General features: G+C 42.1%; 2 protein-coding genes across 2 annotated transcripts in view; both read left to right on the top strand.

Moving 5' to 3' along the window:
* Window positions 1-988: 988 nt before the first annotated feature.
* On the top strand, window positions 989-1,705 carry LOC311343977 (uncharacterized protein; the record flags this gene model as incomplete). The annotated part of the gene is made up of 1 exon (XM_084468927.1): window positions 989-1,705. One exon carries the CDS (start codon window positions 989-991, stop codon window positions 1,703-1,705), a length of 717 nt encoding a protein of 238 aa, XP_084325053.1.
* A 2,547-nt stretch (window positions 1,706-4,252) lies between these two features.
* Window positions 4,253-12,619, top strand: part of LOC311343975 (uncharacterized protein) — a gene marked incomplete at both ends in the record, with an annotated part of 14,320 nt that continues 5,953 nt past the window's right edge. Inside the window, one exon of the mRNA XM_084468926.1 lies at window positions 4,253-5,287. Within this exon, the coding sequence (XP_084325052.1) occupies window positions 4,253-5,287 (1,035 nt within the window). The remainder of the gene's footprint in view (window positions 5,288-12,619) is intronic.

The following is a 12,619-nucleotide window of genomic DNA, read 5'->3' as shown; positions in this document are numbered from 1 at the left end:
TCATATGTAAGAAGATGAACATAGCCGTGGGTACACTCCTACATGTTGGTGATTAGAAGCCTGCACATCACAGACAGCCATGTCTAATTACACACTATAGGTCAGCCACCTGTCAGTAACATATGCACTGTGAAGGCATTGACTGTTAGCCACAGATAATAATAGAACTCTAGACTGACTTTTAAGTGGACTTCATTTGACAATAAATAAAGAGATAGATCGAGATAAACAGCAAAAACAAATGACAGACTATCATTGTTGCAAAAAAAGTTCACTGCCTTAGAACCCTAATGCTTAAAATATATATTTAATTTCACCATTGAATTGCTATGATGTAATTTGTAATTCCATTTGTGTTATCCTAAACTATTAAGAATTCAACACCTGGTTCTCTACTGTATGCAGGGACGGCCTGACTATTGTAGAGTGTGTTCTGAGGCAGCTGTTGCCCAGTGGTAAATATAGAGGCTCTCTCGCCACAGGTCTCCCACGACTCTCGTCTCTGCTCCTTGGAGAATATATAGTTTCCTCCTTGCTTTGGTGTGGCGGACGGTGGCCTCCCTCTTCTACAAATTATAAACCCTTCAATCCTAAACTCAGTCTCCACCCCAAAATAAGTAATGACCGCTTACTGACTACGAGCGAAAAATAGATTTGATACAACATGGAAAATGTTTGTAAAAAAAGAGAAGGATTTACCTGCAACTAAGAACCAGAATACCATCATTTTCCCAGACATACACACTTTTCTTGGTCTCTTCTTATGATTCATTTCACATGAATAAGCTGCGTTATTGGTAAACGGTAAGGCATTTGGGTTACACATGGTTGCATTCACATCCCTAAGGCCAGGGTTCTGGAGGAACATCAGACCTGTGCTTCACAGGAGATGGAATGTTTGTGGTATTCCCGGCCTCTAAAATGAGCCAATGAGATTGAGACTTGAACTAAAACCCTCTCCTCCTCTAGGGCTCTGAAGAGGAGAACGATGGTGTCCTCTGGGTTCTCGTGTGTCGCTGCAGTGCTGCTGGTCCTGGCGAGCGGCTGCCGCTGCGCTCCGCTCCTCCTCAACGCCTCCATGGACGGAGGCAGCGGAGACGGAGCAGAGCCAGAGCTGCTGTTCCCCGTCTCCTTCTCCACCCGGCCCCCGGCGGAGGAGGGGGGCTCTCAGGTCACCTCCGCCCCGCCCTCCCTGGTCAACGGCATCACCACCACCATGATCCGGCTCAAGGACTTTGTGCTGAGCCGTGTGGTGGACTTCCTGCAGGAGTACATGCTCATCATCATTGTGGTGGCCTCCCTCCTCATTGTCATGGTCTTCATCGTGTGCTGCGCCTCCGCCATGAGCCACAAGCGCAAGCTGGAGGCCTACAAGCCCCCCGCCGGACCCCCGGCCCGGAAGGCCGCCGCCGCCAAGGCCAGTCCTGCGGAGGAGCAGCGGCCCTACGCCGTGGACCACGTGAAGAGCGTCCACATCCAGATGGCCTCGCCCAAGAACCTGCGCATGCCGTCCAAGGCCCTGGTGGGGGAGAAGGGCAGGGAGGGGAGGGCCTCGCCTCGTCAGGAGGTCCGAAAGGTGAGAGAGGCGGAGGAGCCGGTGATGGAGAGGAGGAGGGAGGAGGCCAGGAGCACTAAGGAGCAGCTGAAGCAGAAAGAGGAGAAGCACGTGGTCTGCACCTGCCACCTGAAGAAGGCTCACCACTAAGGGGGCTCCGACCAGCTCTCTGACCACCGTTGAGTTGAGGTAGAAAGATTGGAAGATTAAGTAGAATCAGAAAACAATTCAATGAATAGAGGGCATTCACAGATGGGGAAAGTGACCCGGAGGTTTAGTGGAGAGCAGAGAACATCTTCAGAGAGATGTATAAACAAAAACAAGCAGAAGTTGTATTAGTCTGAAAGAGATTTCCGTTTTCAAAGATGCCCCTGGGCTTCAGGCTATAAGTGCTTCCCTTTCAACAACTACATCTCATTGAAATATACAATATGTGAGATGATTCGTCAACAAAGACGCCTCATTGAGTACATTATAATAGAAGGATATCAACCAATTTGTTTTTATTGATAATGCAAACACTAAAATTAAATACATTTGACACAATATTTGAAATTAAAGTCTCTCATGAATAAAAAATAATTTGCTTTGTTAATTGTGTTGCTTTTATATTTGTTTGGTCTTCTCTAACCATAACCTTTAAGGTTTGTACAATAACTGCAAAACATTTGGTTAATTGTTGATCGTTAACTATAAACATTTATTGTTACCAACTTATTATTTTAGAGAGCTCATCCTATCTGATTTACTGTATGATGCAAAAAGTGAATCCTGTAAACTTGTTTACTTGTTTTACAAGTAGGTTATAGGCCTATAGCCTACTTGTCTATATACTATTAACATAATCAAAAAAAGTTTTTTTTTTAGTATTTGCTTTGTTTCTTTTGTTTCTTTTTGTATTTTTCAGTTTTTGTGAAATATCTAAGCTATAGGCCTATAGCCTACTGCAGACTAAGATTTGCACCTGTTATACCAATGTAGATAAATTAAAGGGAAACTTGCTTGGCGTATTTTACCCTATTTAAATATTTATTCAAACAATAAAACCAATTGTGTGTGCAAGTGTAAATGTATATTCTCAGCTTGCTTTATTTTTTTTAACCTGTATAATGTAACTTACTCATTTCAGCCATCACTTTTCTCAGGTAATTTCAGATTGCAGTTAAGTACAATTTAGAAATGACAAGAGCCATTTTGTCTGACTACTGTCCGTACAAGATTATATTAATATTTAAACAGTTTTCAACCCGATACAAGGGGGACTTTGCTCTGAAACAGGATCAACACGAACAATCCTTACATTTAACATTACAGACACTGATTCTAGTCAGAAAGAATTAGTGTAGAAAATAGGTATGTCCAGTGATGGTACAAGTAATTATATAAAGTAAATACATTTGGTATCAATTAGTTGATGTAATTTAAAAAGTTATAACTAGCTATACTAAATTTAACTAACCTATGTTTTATAGCCTGAAAGGTAAAGGGAAGTCTCTTAAGTCAAAAGATAATAATTACAAAAAACAAGATTAATTAATTATTAAATGCTGAACTATAAATACAACAAATGTCATTATAAAAAACAAGAAGCCAATTGTAGTCGCAAAAATCTAATATATTTATCTCTTTCGTGTGCATATTGTGCATATTGTACGATTCGCAAACTAAGCATAGAGCTCAAATGTCAAAGATAATGAACAGCTTGTTGTGGCGGAAATTGGAGACTAAAACTCGAGTCGGATTCCCTGCTCTTTAGTCAGCGAGGTGCTAAATAATTCTAGAAAATACTGACGCTTAACTTTCACTTTTCACAAGGAAACACATGCCCAGGAACAAGACAACATGCCAGTAAGATGAAGAATTGTGTTTTTGCTCAACGCTATCTGTTTGAAGTTGATAAAGTGCTATTTTGACACGGTAGCTTGGGTCAACACCTTTGAATTCCATTGAGTAAAAGTTTTATGTTCTTAAAAAATACAATTTAGACTGATCGGCATAAACCCATTTGGCACTAAACACAATGGAGATGATCTCTGTAAGGTAATACAGCACCTTGAGGGTCTCTTTAAACTTTTATGAGCATCTGCTTGGAATTCTCAAAGAAGATGGTTGTCCATAGAGACCAGAGATCAGGACTGCAGGGACAGCCAGATCAGATCAAACAGCAATAGAAGAATGGTAAGTAATGATCTTTTTATCTCTAGGTTCTCTAGAACACATGGACAGATAGATACATACATGCATCCATACATAGATAAATAAATACAATGATACATAGACAAATTGATACATGGACGGACGGACGGACAGACAGACAGACAGACAGACAGACAGACAGACAGACAGACAGACAGACAGACAGACAGACAGACAGACAGACAGACAGACAGACAGACAGACAGACAGACAGACAGACAGACAGACAGACAGACAGACAGACAGACAGACAGACAGACAGACAGACAGACAGACAGACAGACAGACAGACAGACAGACAGACAGACAGACAGACAGACAGACAGACAGACAGACAGACAGACAGACAGACAGACAGACAGACAGACAGACAGACAGACAGACAGACAGACAAATAACAGATATGTACGGCTCATCTGAAAGAGGAAAGCTCTAACCAAACACTACTCATACCTTGACCTCATACACAATAGTTTTTTGTCTTCTGGTTAACAGTGAGATATGCCTTGGAGTGGATGCTGCGGTGTCCTCCTGGTTCTGTCCATCTGTTCACCGGTCGTCTGCCTGCTGCTGCTGTCCTCTTGCCCACCCGGCTGCTGCTGCCTCCAGCCGGGGAGCCTGGTCCTCTGCGAGTCCCTGGGTCTCCGGTCTCTCCCTGACGCCGTCCCCCTCAGTACCTCGGGCCTGTCAGTGGCCAGGAACCAGTTGTGTAACGTGGATCACCTGCTCAGGCCCTTCTTTGGCCTGCAGGAGCTCAGCCTCAGCCAGAACCACCTCGCCCGGTTCCCTCGCGGCCTGCCCCCCAGCCTGAAGACCCTGCAGCTGCAGGAGAACCGCATCACCTACATCACGTCAGGGGCACTCCAGCACCTCGGCAACCTCACCCGACTCTACCTGGAAGACAACCGCATCCGGGCCATCCAGCCCGCCGCGCTGTGGGGCCTGACCAGACTGCAGGTCCTCTCGTTGAAAGGTAACCAGCTGACCAGCCTGCCTGCAAAGCTACCTCCCTCACTCACATATTTAGACCTCTCCGCCAACTGTATATCAGCGCTCAACCTGCTATCCATGTCTTCATTGGTCAACCTGCAGATTTTCAAGATCAACAGCAATTGTTTGCGTTCGGTACCTGAGAGTGCTTTTGACGGGCTCCCGAGACTCAGATCTGTAGATCTGGGTAATAACATGTGGGTGTGCGAATGCGACATCTTGTATCTTTACCGTTGGCTTTTGAGTGGAAGGCTTCAGATGGCCACGGACCTTGTGTGCACAGAGCCGTTTCACCTAGCTCACCATCTGCTGCTAAACCTCTCCATTGTAGCAATCTGTCCTCTGATCCTGAAGCCCAGCCAAGGAAACAAACCTGAACCTAGCCTCCTGTCTAGACTTGACAAAACACTGGATAAGTCTTTGGTGAAAACAGTTAATAAGAACAATACTAACAGAGATGTTTCCATGACTCGTGTGTATCCTCCACACATTTCACTGGAGACCCTTAGCTACGAGGAATGTTTGTCCCTCAGCCTCTCCCCATCAGTAAGCTCAGAGTCACACCTTAGATTGACCCCTCCAGTCCCTCAAGAGGACCCGACTTGTTACAGCACTACTGTAGGACAGGGCGCTTCGCCAAATAATTCATCCTCTGCCCAAGGAAATGGATCTTACCCGCCTACAAACAAGGCTGGCTTCCTCCCCACACCTGGACATGAACCAGCTGCGGCCCACTCCTCTGCAGTTACAGCCCTGCTGGCCCTGCTATGTGTCTTGGTAGCTTTTACTATGCTTGCCGTGCTTCTTGTGTTAAAACATACCCTAAATTGCCAACGGAGGGTAGCTCCTCTTACCCAATCTCAAAGTTGACCAATGCTAAGTGAAAAGAGAGCAAGAGTGACATGACGTATTAAAGGCATGTTTTTTTCTGCGTATATACTATAACATAAAGGACCCTGTCGGTTGTATGAGTATGCTGCGAAATGATCAAGACATTTCCTACTTTGTAATGTCTTGTGTTTTATCAACCTGCCAGAGTCTTGACAAAGAAACCGTGAAAATGATGAGCTAATAGTGAATGTACTGGACATAGTACACACCAGTAGGCAAACACAAATGGCCACAATGGAAGATGATGAAAACACTGAAATCTAATATGTAGCATTTAGTTGGAAACTGGAGATCCTGGGTCATGAAACCACTTTATCTAACAAAAGTATACAACGATTATTATAAGACAAACAATAGAACAATATACAACTAGAAAATGTAATCCCACGCATAAGGGATTACTGTGCATAGAAATGCCTGTGATCTTTAGGATCTTTTTGCATGTCACTTTGGATAAAGGCATCTGCTAAGAACCATAACCATATTTCAGTTAAATTCAGCTGAGGGTTGTATAGCCAATGCAAAGATTGATAATTGAATTTGGATGAGTTGAGTTATGGTTGGACAGAAATCCGACACTGAACATAGAAACCATCAACTTCAGTCTCTTGTCTTCTCTTAATTGCACAACCTTTATCAGCCAATTATCAGCCCAATCTAGCAACACTGCCTGCACGTCCTCACACTCAACTCAGGCTGGCTTTACACGACAACGCTCCCGGGTGAAACCGACAAAATATTTTATCAGATGTGCCTTTCGTTTAGACGGCGACAGCGTTTTCGGGGCTTAAAAACGCAACAAAATTAACCCACCCTCCAGAGTGGAAATCTTAAAAACGCTCCACCGTTGCGTTCCCGTCTAAAGGGTTAACAACGCAAAAGTGTGCTCTGTAGTGATGGCTTATTTGCGAATGAATCAGTTCGAACTAACGACTCTTTAACATGAACGAACCGACCTGATTCCCCCTTTCAGTTCGTCTCGTTCGTATCATTCGTTCGCCGAGACTCGACTCTCAGCTCCACCCACTAGTCACTGACTCGCGAGTCACCGTTCGTTCACTGACTGTGTTTAGCGATGAAGACTCAAGGACTGAGAAGTCATGAGAGCCAGCCGGGCAACAACATCCCAATTCTGAACATGAAGCGCTCCTCAGCTAAAAGGAACTTAGTTAATGTTGTGTTGATTGATGACCGTTTGCACCATTGCACGATCGTGATTCGTTTGAGAATGAGAACAAGGGAGGAGCTGAGTCTGTCCGACTTGGCTGAGAACTGTGCATTTGCGATTCGTTTGAACAAGAACGAGGGAGGAGCCGAGTCTGACCGACTCAGTAGCTGTGTTCGAAATCGTTCCCTATCACGGCTATAGTGCACTATATAGGGTGCTCGCCATTTTGTAGTGCTGTTCGAATTCTCAGCGCTTAATTTCATTCATTATAGTGCACTATAAAATAAATATAAATAAAATTTGAGTGAACATATTATGTTCCCTACATGTTACTCCCGTATACCACAATGCAATGCGGGCGCATTTACTGACGCAAATGACGTTCAGAAATGTTCAGCGTAGTGTCCAAATTCTCGTTTGTTCGTTCCCTATATAGTTCACTATATCATAAACACTATATAGGGAATAGTGAGTAATAGGGAACGAATAGAGAGGGAATAGGGAACGATTTCGAACACAGCAAGTGACTGAGAATCATGATTCACCGCTACCGGAAATGCGAACGAACGAACGAACGACTCTTCTTGGCGAACTGACCGACGCAAACTGATTCATTCAAACGAATCATGAAATCCACCACTAGTGCTCTGAGCTGCTTACGCTGCTTAGGTAGATTTCCACCCAAAGAGGCTCGTCTAAACGCGGAATGAAAAGTGGGAATGCAACGCCACTTTTGCAGTTTGTGTTCAGATCGTTGTCGTGTAAAGCCAGCCTCAATGAGACCAACTGAAAACGAGGCGGACATGGAACTTGATTGATTGATTGATTGATTGATTGATTGATTGATTGTGAAAAAAGTATAAAGGTAATCGAAATTCTGTTTTCAGATTATTGAAGATACAAGTGTCTTGATTTGTTAAACCTTTGAAAGAAGGTTAACGATAAAAAAAATGACCAAGTTACGAAGTCTGTAAGCAGCAAGTGTCAAAGAATGGGCGGACGGTTCCGCCGTCCTCCCATTGACTTCCATTGTAGAAAATAGTATTTTAAAAATAGAATATCTCAAAAAGTATAAAGTTTACAAATATGAAAAGTCATTGCCCAGATGTATGGACCTAGACCTTTGTGACAGAATGGAATCGATTGGTTCGGTAGTTTTGGCCACATTAAGTTTGGTGGGAAGAAGAAAAACGGAAAAGGAATATCAAGATTGTGCATTCCTATGCACAATAATTATATTATATATATATAATTATATTATATTATATATATTGTTATACTTATATATCATTTATATATAAGTATAACTTGTTGTTCCTACTGGAATTAGCTTTTGGATATTTGACATTACATTTTAGATTGTAGGTGTAGGCTACCAGTACTACATTATCAGGTGATCCGGTACAACAAACAGGAAACCAATTGACATAATTGTCCCATGTTGCTGATCTCACTGCATGGTAATATAGTACATATATAACTACTTCTTTATAAAGTTGAATGACTCATGGAAACCAGATGTAGAGGCTGTGGGTGGGTGGGAGTGAGGTAGGAGGGAGACCGGGAGCGTAGGGCTTTGCAGTTATAATGGTTCTCACTTGATTGGTTTTGGAGAGTGAGGTGATTGGCGACATCATCCTAGATGTGTTGACAACTCTGTTGGTCATCTCTATCAGTCTAGAGGTGACAATACATGGATGATTATTTCGCTAGCAGAGACGGAGAGGGATGGTCGGAGAAAGGCTTTGGTAGTGAAGAATTCTTTCTCCTCTCTCAGTAGAAGGCCTTAGAGCTACAACCTTTACCAACGTCTGCTGTTTGCATATTAGCAGAACGACTTCTCTGCTTAAATACACTGTGATCTTAACTGGGATTATTGTATTGTAAGGAAACATGAATAAACTGAATACACCTTTTTTGGACAATATAATTACAAATTTCAGGATAATCATGCCATTTACTTGTTTTTTCTAGATTGCAAAATACAAATGTTTTGTAGAAATATATTTAAAAAATGATCTTGCAGGGAAGGGAAAGATTTCTTATCACTTCAAGCCAATATTATATTTCAACAGATAGACTGACTTATCAATTACAATGATTATTATAGCAGGAATTAACAGCAATCTTATCTCAAAAGTATTATTTTCAGTTAATATTATTTGCTTACCTCAAAAAAACATTATAAAAACATAATTATAAAAGCAAATGCCATTGAGCAACCAACATTCAAATTGGTTAAACTGAGTGCCATTGCCATGTGATGCCTCTTTCACACACACGTTTATTGGGCAAGCATAATCAATCAATCAGAAACAGCAATTGAAATGAATTGCATTTCGACAGCTACTTTTACTGATGAAAATACTAGAGCGACACTACAGCACTGCTTTTATTGCATCTACTGTGAGCAGTAAAGAAAAACGAAAATAATGTTTAAAATGAAAATAGTTACCAATATGCCATAATCTCACCATTTAACAAGCCAAGTTTATAACTATTTTTGTAGCATACTTAACACTTACTAGAGCAATGGAGTTTGACTGGAGGCAGGCAGAGTTCTTTGGCAATGTCTTTGTATGGGAAATTAAAGTTAATTTAAAAAAGAAACACCGAATTACACATTTTATATATTTCTTTCAGTTATCATCATATATATGACATTATATAACTTACAGATTTCCCATTGAACCATTATTCAGTGACCAGAGAGCTGGAAGCGATGGCTGAGCGACAGCCAAACATCCTAAACCTCACCTCTACAATCTTTCCATTGACGTCCACTTGAATCTGGTAGGAAAATAAATGTAAATGAATTGAGTCCCTCTTTAAGTTTGGCAATTCAACAAAGTAATGAAGTTTGTTTGCATTAATGTGTTAATGTACATGGGCATACCTGAAGCTTCATGACGTCACCGCAGGCTGGTGGTTTTTATCCAGAGAACCCACATTCCTTGGATTCTCATTAGTGGTGGATTTCATGATTCGTTTGAATTAATCAGTTTGCGTCGGTCAGTTCGCCAAGAAGAGTCATTCGTCCGCATTTCCGGTAGCGGTGAATCATGATTCTCAGTCACTGAGTAAGTCAGACTCGGCTCCTCCCTCTTTCTTGTTCAAACAAATCTCGAATGCACAGTTCTCAGCCGAGTCGGTCAGACTCAGCTCCTCCCTCGTTCTCATTCTCAAACGAATCACGATCGTGCAATGGTGCAAACGGTCATCAATCAACACAACATTAACTAAGTTCCTTTTAGCTGAGGAGCGCTTCATGTTCGGAATCGGGATGTTGTTGTCCGTCTGGCTCTCGTGACTTCTTAGTCCTCGAGTCTTCACTGCTAAACACAGTCAGTGAACGAACGGCAACTCGCGAGTCAGCGGCGAGTCTCGCAGAACGAACGACGACGAATGACGACGAACGAGTCGAATGAGAGCGGCGAATCAGGTCGATTCGTTCATTTTAAAGAGTCGTTCGTTCGAACTGATTTGTTCGCGAACGAGCCATCACTAATTCTCATAGTGGTCCACCACCTTCAAACCAGACAGAAACATGTGTAAATCAAGGGTTGTATGTTTGTGATTCATGTCAGTGAAAACCAGCTGTCTTACCAACGTCGCAAAGTGCTTACCTTTTCGTGGTATGAACAAATAGAAATGACACGCGGAGTAAAAACCTTCTGCCAAACAACATTAACGGATAGCGTATAGACCTCTGAAGAATAAGTTTCGCCTCCGAGGCTCCAGTTCCCTTGGTCAAATGTCTATGGGAAATAACATGGGGTTTATGAATGATCGTACATAACAAACTCTGTAGGTGGCGAAGAAGTAAAAGCTGCGTCATGTTTTGAACTTCACCCTTTTTCCATAGTTTCGACTGGGTTTTTGGTGCCGTTAAAGTAGCATTAATAATCGTTTACTACTTTAACAGCACCGACAGAGCCCTAACCCTAACCCCTAACCCTAACCATAGCAGCTAATATCAAGCCAGTAAAAGCGTGGTAGTCTGATCCATAGACAGTAGAATCAAAGATAGGGGTGACGTGTGTGACGGACCAATCAGCAATAGAGGCGGGCGTGTCTTTTCGGGATATTGGCGTGGCCATAGTAGGATTCGTAATTTCGCTAACGGAGAGCCACAGCTTGGTAAGCAAAACATTGCCATGTTGGTTCGGAATAAGGTTGGTTTACGAGTTTAACCGAATAAATAGGAGAGACCAGCGTTCTTCTACTTTTTTGAAATTATTATCTGCTGCCACCTATGGTTGGCCAGTGGAACTCATTCATCTTTTAGAGATGGACTAAAAAAAACATTAACAATTTATTAATGAACTATAAATAATCTGACACATACACTAAGATATAATGTGTCCCTCCTAACTCTAACATATCTTTCATGCATTACAGAAATGTCTTTGTTTAAATATAACATGTGATTGTCCGGGCTTTTCCCTGTATCCCGTTCCCTCTGCCTTTCTCTTCCCCTCCTTGGTTTTGGTCCAATAGCAAAAACATCCCACCCTATGCATTCTCCTAACTGTTTTCCTTGACCTCAATAGGAAACGTTGTGAGGCCAAGGAAAGATGTGAAGGAGAATTCTTATTGGGGTCACTCCCTGGGTTACTCGGAAATTTGTATTTGACAGAACATCAGCAGGTGCAAAAAAAGCACTGAACACAACAGCTCAGATGATTGAGCTCAGATGAAAGACGCAAAGTTGAGTTAAATAACATGCAAGCTGCGGGATAGCAGGTTAGTTGCATCAATTTTAATCACCAAGGCCACCACGTTGCACTCAAGAACAATCTAAACATCATATACATTCATTGACTGGAGATTTAAAAAAGAAGATAGCTAGAAATTTGATGAAAGTGCATCTTCATGCCGAAACTATCCTAAAATGTTTCATTTTCCACTGAGAATATAACGAGTTTGGTGTTTCTTCGGCCAGTTGACAGTAATGACCAATGACATATAGTCATATGGGTTGTTTTGGGTCATTTGACACAACCTATTCTGTCAATCAGGTTGGAGATCACATTGGTATTGGACCTTGCAGGCCACACCAGGGCCAGGTCTGCCCTATGTCTCTGTAACATTAATGCGGGCCAAGCCAGGGCCAGGTCTGCCCTATGTCTCTGTAACATTAATGTCTTGGTGCCAGGGCCTGTACTTCCAGTGGAAGTGTATGGATGCATAACATTTCTGTTGTGGTTTTATGGATACAATTACTCATATCCTAATGTTACTTATGTTAACATTCAAATAAGCATGCACACAAAGGCCTCACGACGTTTCCTATTGAGGTCAAGGAAAACAGTTAGGAGAATGCATAGGGTGGGATGTTTTTGCTATTGGACCAAAACCAAGGAGGGGAAGAGAAAGGCAGAGGGAACGGGATACAGGGAAAAGCCCGGACAATCACATGTTATATTTAAACAAAGACATTTCTGTAATGCATGAAAGATATGTTAGAGTTAGGAGGGACACATTATATCTTAGTGTATGTGTCAGATTATTTATAGTTCATTAATAAATTGGTAATGTTTTTTTAGTCCATCTCTAAAAGATGAATGAGTTCCACTGGCCAACCATAGGTGGCAGCAGATAATAATTTCAAAAAAGTAGAAGAACGCTGGTCTCTCCTATTTATTCGGTTAAACTCGTAAACCAACCTTATTCCGAACCAACATGGCGATGATTTACTTACCAAGCTGTGGCTCTCCGTTGATGTTGTTTGGCAGAAGGTTATTTACTCCGCGTGTCATTTCTATTTGTTCATATCACGAAAAGTCCTTTGCGACGTTGGTAGGTAAGACAGCTGG

The sequence above is a fragment of the Micromesistius poutassou genome (assembly GCF_964030765.1).
Source record: "Micromesistius poutassou genome assembly, chromosome: 5".
In the NCBI taxonomy this organism is placed as follows: Eukaryota; Metazoa; Chordata; class Actinopteri; order Gadiformes; family Gadidae; genus Micromesistius; species Micromesistius poutassou.
Note: the sequence above shows the minus strand (reverse complement) of the source record. Positions and strands in the feature narration are given on the sequence as shown.